Source organism: Nerophis lumbriciformis, linkage group LG22, assembly GCF_033978685.3.
Source record: "Nerophis lumbriciformis linkage group LG22, RoL_Nlum_v2.1, whole genome shotgun sequence".
NCBI classification, from domain to species: domain Eukaryota; kingdom Metazoa; phylum Chordata; class Actinopteri; order Syngnathiformes; family Syngnathidae; genus Nerophis; species Nerophis lumbriciformis.
In genome coordinates, this window is record NC_084569.2 from 1,869,959 (window position 1) to 1,877,458 (window position 7,500).

Genomic DNA, 7,500 nt, shown 5'->3' on the forward strand with positions numbered 1-7,500 from the left:
GGTGTGCAACTCCAAGACTGCGGGCTTCTGGGGGGAAGAGAGGCGGGAATCACAGCACCCCCTGCAGAGAGGCATGCAGGTCAAGGTGGGCGACCATCATCACCATACCTTTTCATCATCACCATACCTTTTCTTTCTATTGGATATTTCCTTCCCAGATGGTGTTGAAGATGACTGGCCAGATGTTTGAAGTGGAACTTCCCTACGGACACCACATCCACTTTCCCAACAGGGTGGACTTGGAAGTCATCAAGTACCTGAGCATCACAGGAGACTTCAAATTGACTTGCTTGAAGATGTGCATGTAGAATAAGAAACTAGTAAACCTCAACATTCACCAACACCAACATTGCTTTTCTCCACGCTGCCAAGCTAAAGAAATTAAAAAAAATGCTGGATTGTTGAAAATGTTGTGGGGAATCCATAAAAAATGCTTAATAAATAATAGAGTGATAGAGCGCATTTCTTGACAGCCAAAGTAAGGAAAATGTTCTATCACATGCAGTTATCTTCTCCAGGTTATTGTTGAATGTGCTGAAAAAGTAGTTGGGTGCACACAAAATGATCCACATCTTAATCACCATTCTTATTCAATTCATCATTTTCAAAAATACATGAAAAAAAAGTTTATTTATTTTTTTCATAACAATCTACTTTGAAAAAGACTTTGTTAGTCCATCTCCTTGATTGATTGAAACCTTTATTAGTAGATTGCACAGTACAGTACATATTCCGTACAATTGACCACTAAATGGTAACACCCCAATAAGTTTTTACACTTGTTTAAGTCGGGGTCCACTTAATCAATTCATGGCCTTGCAACCAGAAGGATCTTTTCTAATCTTCAGCCTGTTTTGACAAACTTTCATTAGAATTATTATAACAAATAATTCATTGTGAGAATCGCTTTGAATTAAGGGCTGATTCTGAGTCAATTGTCACCCCGGCAATCTGAATCTGATCGTTTGGTTCCCAAAGATTCACTCCCTGAAATCTTTTAACCAAGTATCATTGTCACGTTCAAACACTGAGGACAACTATTAAACAAGACAAAAGGCAAGGAATCAAACAGAGACAGAATTCAATTTGGACTCAATATTGAGGAGAGACATGGCCACTGCACTCTCTGTACAGTCCTGCACCACGCTCTGACGAAGAAGGTTTTCGTCTCCTCTTTTATTCAGATGTTCAATGTTCACGCACCAACACATGTCACAGCAGGAATGGAAAGTATGTAAAACAGTCATTGTTTTCGGTCGCTTTGAAGACCAAGAAGAGGATTTCTCGGGCTTGGGCTCTTCCTGGATCCAGCTGGGGCAGGTGTTGGAGGACAATGGATAACCCCTCCCGTCTCCTGACCACAGCGACTTCAAGAGGGCAGCGGGTCGTAAATAGCGTTGACCTCGGTTACCAAATAGTTGGAAGAGAGTTTGTGAAATACTTCAGAGAGAGTTCGTTTAACACTTCAAAGAGAGTTCCTCTGGAAGTTGAGCAGATCCTGCCATCTGTCCGTGTTGAAATCACAGTGGAGTTTCACAAGCCTTCTTCCTCTTGTTAGGCCTTGAAAGACAGCATTCATCTTCTTATCAGGAACATAATGTAATACAACGTTTCTTTTGTGATAACTTTCAAACAATTATTCCAACAATCATTTTAAAACCTTAGTGTCTTGTAGTCACGTTAGCATTTCAGCGAGTAGCCATTAGCAGGTATTGTTCAATGTCATCAAAAAGTAGTTGAGTGCACAAAAAAATCGATTCACATCTGAATTGCGATTCTTTTCTTTTCTTTTTTTAAATTTTTTTTTAATTTTTTTTATTCGCACAACAAACATTGGAGCCCCCCCCCCCCCCAAAAAAAATAAACTAAAAACAAACAAAAAACGAAATAAGAAATAAATGCAGGTGAGAATAGAAAGTTCTGAATTCTGAATCCATTTATCATTTTCAAAAATCCATTGAAAAAAAAAAAAAAATTTATTAAAGAAGAATTCATTTTTAAAAAGACGATTTTAGTTGCTCAAAAAGATTCATTGTGTCTTCTTATTCATAAACTTTTCAAATGTTCTTGTCGTCAGACAATATTTTCGGTAAAAATTCCATTTAATAGACTGAAAATATTGTGGGATTACAAGAACATTTGAAAAGTATAAAATGACATTGAAAAAAAAGACGTTTTAGTCCATCTTCATGCAACCACAAGGATCTTTTATAACCTTTAACCTGTTTTGAAAAAGTTTCATTATAATTATTATACCAATCAATTAATGCTGTGAATCTTTGGGTGTCCCACGATTCGATTCAATATCCATTCTTGGGGTCAAGATTCGATTCAAAATGGATTTTTTTTTCAATTCAACACGACTCTGGATTCAAAGTCGATATTTTCCCGATTGAAAAGGATTGTCTATTGATTGAATACATATGATTTGAGCAGGATCTACTCCAGTCTGCTGACATGCAAGCAGAGTAAAAAGCTTTTATAATTGTAAAGGACAATGTTTTATCAACTGATTGCAATAATGTACATTTGTTTCAACTATTAAATGAAGCAAAAATATGACTTATTTGATCTTTGTGAAAATATTGGACACAATGTGTTGTCAAGCTTATGAGATGTGATGCAAGTGTAAGCCACTGTGACACTATTGTTCTTTTTTATAAATGTCTAATGATAATGTCAATGAGGGATTTTTAATCACAAATTGTAACTAATATTGATACTGTTGTTGATAATATTCATTTTTGTTGCTTTGTTGTGTGTGGTGTTTGTGTCTCCTCTCAATTGCTCTGTTTATTATTTAAGAATTAATGTTTTAAAATACGTTTTTAGTCCATCTCCATGCAAGCAGAAGAATCTTTTCCAACCTCCAACCTAAAAAGTTTCATTATAATTATTATACCTAATATTACATTGCATGAATCAGTTTGAATGAAGAATGGATTGAGACTCTCGGGAATGGGATTGAATGGTTCATCGAGTCACACCTCGAGTAGACACACTCAAATCTTTTAACCAAGTATCATTTTAAAAGCATGCAACGATTTGTGGAGCAGCTCCAAAGAATCATGTTTGAAAGGAAAATAAGCCAGCAATATTAGCAAAATGTTCATAAGAAAGTTTATTAACCAGCCAACATTTTTGAAAATGCCAAAAGTCCAACATGTTAAAGTTAGATTTTTCTGTGTCAGAAGCATTTGTCTACACAATATTTGGACTAAGTGTTGACAAGAGAAGGAAATGTTGACTGGTGCTGTCAAACATTCATCTTTTCAGTCACATTCATCACACTTGACATTACTGACATCATTGAAATTGAATTTAAAAATAAACAAAGCAACTTTGCTGTCATGATCCAACATTGAAAAGTTTTACATTGCTCAAAACTTGCTAACTGTTTGACCTAAAGTACTCAAACATATATATTTAACATTTTGATTTTCATTTCAAATTGAGTGTTTAGATTTAACGTTTAGATTTACCATTTAATATTTACGTTCAACATTCAGATTCAACATTCATTTTGTGAAGAAAATAGGTCAAATGTGAGAAATGAGCAAAACACTGAAAATATATCAGCTAGAAAAGTCTGATTTCATTTTCAATTGCAGTAAATCACTTCACTTTAAAAGAAAAGTTTGGACACAAAGCAATTTTACTGTCTGGATGTCTTAGACCAGGGGTCGGCAACCCGCATGCGGCTCTTTAGCGCCGCCCTAGTGGCTCTCTGGAGCTTGTTTAAAAATGTATGAAAAATGGCAAAAGATGAGGGGGGGAAAAAATATATTTTTTGTTTTGATATGGTTTCTGTAGGAGGACAAACATGACACAAACCTCCCTAATTGTTATAAAGCACACTGTTTATATTAAACATGCTTCACTGATTCCAGTATTTGGCGAGCGCCGTTTTGTCCTACTAATTTTGGCGGTCCTTGAACTCACCGTAGTTTGTTTACATGTATAACTTTCTCCGACTTTCTAGGACGTGTTTTATGCCACTTCTTTTTCTGTCTCATTTTGTCCACCAAACTTTTAAGGTTGTGCATGAATCCACAAAGGTGAGTTTTGTTGATGTTATTGACTTGTGTGGAGTGCTAATCAGACATATTTGGTCACTGCATGACTGCGAGCTAATCGATGCTAACATGCTATTTAGGCTAGCTATATGTACATATTGCATCATTATGCCTCATTTGTAGCTATATTTGAGCTCATTTAGTTTCCTTTAAGTCCTCTTAATTCAATTTATATCTCATGACACACTATCTGTATGTAATATGGCTTTTCATTTTTTTGCAGCTCCAGACAGATTTGTTTTTGTATTTTTGGTCCAATATGGCTCTTTCAACATTTTGGGCTGCCGACCCCTGTCTTAGACCAACATTTTGAAAAGCCTTTTAACAAGCACATTTATTTTGGAAACCAAAGTGCCATACATTTTGCTCAAACATTTAGATTTAACATTTCAATTTAACATTTGGATTGGGCTTTAAAATGAGTTTTTAATCATTTAGCTTTAAGAAATGGATTTAAAATTTGACATTCCATATTTAGATTTAACATTTATATTTAACAATGAACATTTGGATTTACCATTCAGTATTTAGATTTAATTTAGATTGAACATTTATTATTTGAATGCAGATTGAACATTTAGATTCAACATTTATATACATTTAGAATTAACATTTAGATTTAACATTTCAAATTTACATTTGACATTTATTTAAATTTAGATTTAACATTGAGATTTTACCTTATTCAAAATGTAGATTTATCATGTATTATTTAGCATTTGAGATTTAACATGTATTATTTAAATTTAGATTTAACATTATGTTTTTGGTTTTACATTCAATATTTAGATTTGACATTTAGGTTTTAATAATTGTGACCTGGGGCCTTCTCATCTTTTCCCGCACTTGTTTTGCCTACATTGTTGTTGTTTTTTGCCTTTTCAAATAAATACATACAAAATAAACACACATGTACCATTTAATTTCTACTCAAATGTGAAGAAAAATGAGCTAAGTACACAAAATATTTTAGCTAGAAAAGTGAGATTTCATTTTTAAATTGCTTGCATATTTGAAATTGACTTAAAGGTTTTTCCACACAGTAATTTTACAGACTGAATGTCATAAAAAGAAAAATACATCTGGAATGCACTTGTTTATACTCTCAAAAACTTGGTAACAGTTTGGACTTAAGTACCAAACTTTTTACATTTTCTGTAACATTTATATTTCCCATTTCATGTTTGGATTAGATTTTAAATGTTTTATATGAATGTAGATTTAACATTTAGATTCAACATTTATATACATTTAGATTTAACATTTAAAATTTAGATTTAACATTTAAAATTTAGATTCAACATTTATTTAAATTTAGATTCAACATTTATTTAAAATGTAGAGTTAACATTGTTTATTTGAATGTAGATTTAACATTGAGATTTGACTTTATTCAAAATGTAGATTGAACATTTGTAATTTAAATGTAGATTTAACATTCTATATTTAGATTTGACATTCAATATATAGATTTAACATTTAGATTTGACATTTAGGTTTTAATAATTGTGAGCTGGGGCTTTCCCACACATGTTTTGCTTGACATTGTTTTTGTTTTTTTGTGTTTTCAAATAAATACATACAAAATAAATACAAATTTACCATTTAATTTCTACTCAAATGTGAAAAAAACGAGCTAAATATAATACAAATTAGCTAAATATACAAAATATTTCAGCTAGAAAAGGAAGATTTCATTTTTAATCACAATAAATTGTTTGCATATTTTAAATGAACTTCAAAGTTTTTTCCACACAGCAATTTTATTGACAGAATGTCATAAAATATTATATTAAAAAATGTTTTTCTTAAATGCACTTCTTTATATGCTCAAAACTTGGGAACAGTTTGTACTAAAGTAATATAATCCCTGCTCAAACTTTTACATTTTCTGTAACATTTATATTTCAATTTCATGTTTGGATGTCCAAAAGCCAAAAGCAGTAAAGTTGTCAGGTTGTGTAAATGGTCAATAAAAAGAGAATACAACAAATCCTTTTCAACTTATATTCAATTGAATAGACTGCAAAGACAAGATATTTCATGTTCACACTGACAAACTTTCTTCTTCTTTGCAAATCATCATGAACTTAAAATTTAATTTTTAATTTTTACCAGTGTGTTACATGGCCTTTCCTTTTAACAACACTCAGTAAAGGTTTGGGAACTGAGGAGACACATTTTTGAAGTGGAATTCTTTCCCATTCTCGCTTGATGTACAGCTTAAGTTGTTCAACAGTCTCCCTTCTCATATTTTAGCCTTCACATTTTCAATGGGAAACAGGTCTGGACTACAGGCAGGCCAGTCTAGTACCCGCACTCTTTTACTATGAAGCCACGCTGTTGTAACACGTGGCTTGGCATTGTCTTGCTGAAATAAGCAGGGGCGTCCATGGTAACGTTGCTTGGATGGCAACATATGTTGCTCCAAAAGCTGTATGTACCTTTCAGCATTAATGGTGCCTTCACAGATGTGTAAGTTACCCATGTCTTGGCCACTAATACACCCCCATACCATCACACATGCTGCCTTTTACACTTTCACCCTAGAACAGTCCGGATGGTTCTTTTCCTCTTTGATCCGGAGGACATGACGTCCACAGTTTCCAAAAACAATTTGGAATGTGGACTCGTCAGACCACAGAACACTTTTCCACTTTGCATCAGTCCATCTTAGATGAGCTCAGGCCCAGCGAAGCCTGTGGCTTTCTGGGTGTTGTTGATAAATGGCTTTGGCTTTGCGTAGTACAGTTTTAACTTGCACTTACAGATGTAGCGACCAGCTGTAGTTACTGACAGTGGGTTTCTGAAGTGTTCCTGAGCCCATGTGGTGATATCCTTTACACACCGATGTGGCTTTTTGATGCAGTACCACCTGAGGGATCCAAGGTGCGTAATATCATGGCTTACGTGCAGTGATTTCTCCAGATTCTCTGAACCCTTTGATGATATTACGGAGCGTAGATGGTGAAATCCCTAAATTCTTTGTTGAGAAATGTTGTTCTTAAACAATTTGCTCAGGCATTTGTTGACAAAGTGGTGACCCTCGCCCCGTCCTTGTTTGTGAATGACTGAGCATTTCAGGGAATCTACTTTTATACCCAATCATGGCACCCACCTGTTCCCAATTAGCCTGTTCACCTGTGGGATGTTCCAAATAAGTCTTTGATGAGCATTCCTCAACTTTCTCACTCTTTTTTGCCACTTGTGCCAGCTTTTTTGAAACATGTTGCAGGCATCAAATTCCAAATGAGCTAATATTTGCAAAAAATAACAAAGTTTGTCAGTGTGAACGTTAAATATCTTGTCTTTGCAGTCTATTCAATTGAAAAATAATTTGCAAATCATTGTGTTCTGTTTTTATTGACCATTTACACAAGGTGACAACTTCACTGCTGTATTTATTTCCTCCAAACAGTTGAAG

General features: G+C 34.0%; 2 protein-coding genes across 4 annotated transcripts in view; one reads left to right on the forward strand and one right to left on the reverse strand.

Annotated features, from left to right (window-relative positions):
- Positions 1 to 455, forward strand: part of LOC133615695 (galectin-1-like) — a 12,793-nt gene extending 12,338 nt beyond the window's left edge. Inside the window, exons 5-6 of the mRNA XM_061974471.1 lie at positions 1 to 85; positions 159 to 455. The exon at positions 1 to 85 is cut by the window's left edge and continues 87 nt beyond it. Of these exons, the coding sequence (XP_061830455.1) occupies positions 1 to 85; positions 159 to 308 (235 nt within the window). The 3' untranslated portion in view covers positions 309 to 455. The remainder of the gene's footprint in view (positions 86 to 158) is intronic.
- A 3,760-nt stretch (positions 456 to 4,215) lies between these two features.
- cdc42ep1b (CDC42 effector protein (Rho GTPase binding) 1b) overlaps positions 4,216 to 7,500 on the reverse strand; it is a 19,100-nt gene continuing 15,815 nt past the window's right edge. For all 3 annotated transcript variants that reach the window (XM_061974474.2, XM_061974473.2, XM_061974475.2), the window contains exon 3: positions 4,216 to 7,500. This exon is cut by the window's right edge and continues 727 nt beyond it. The gene's annotated coding sequence lies outside the window, so the exon portion shown is untranslated.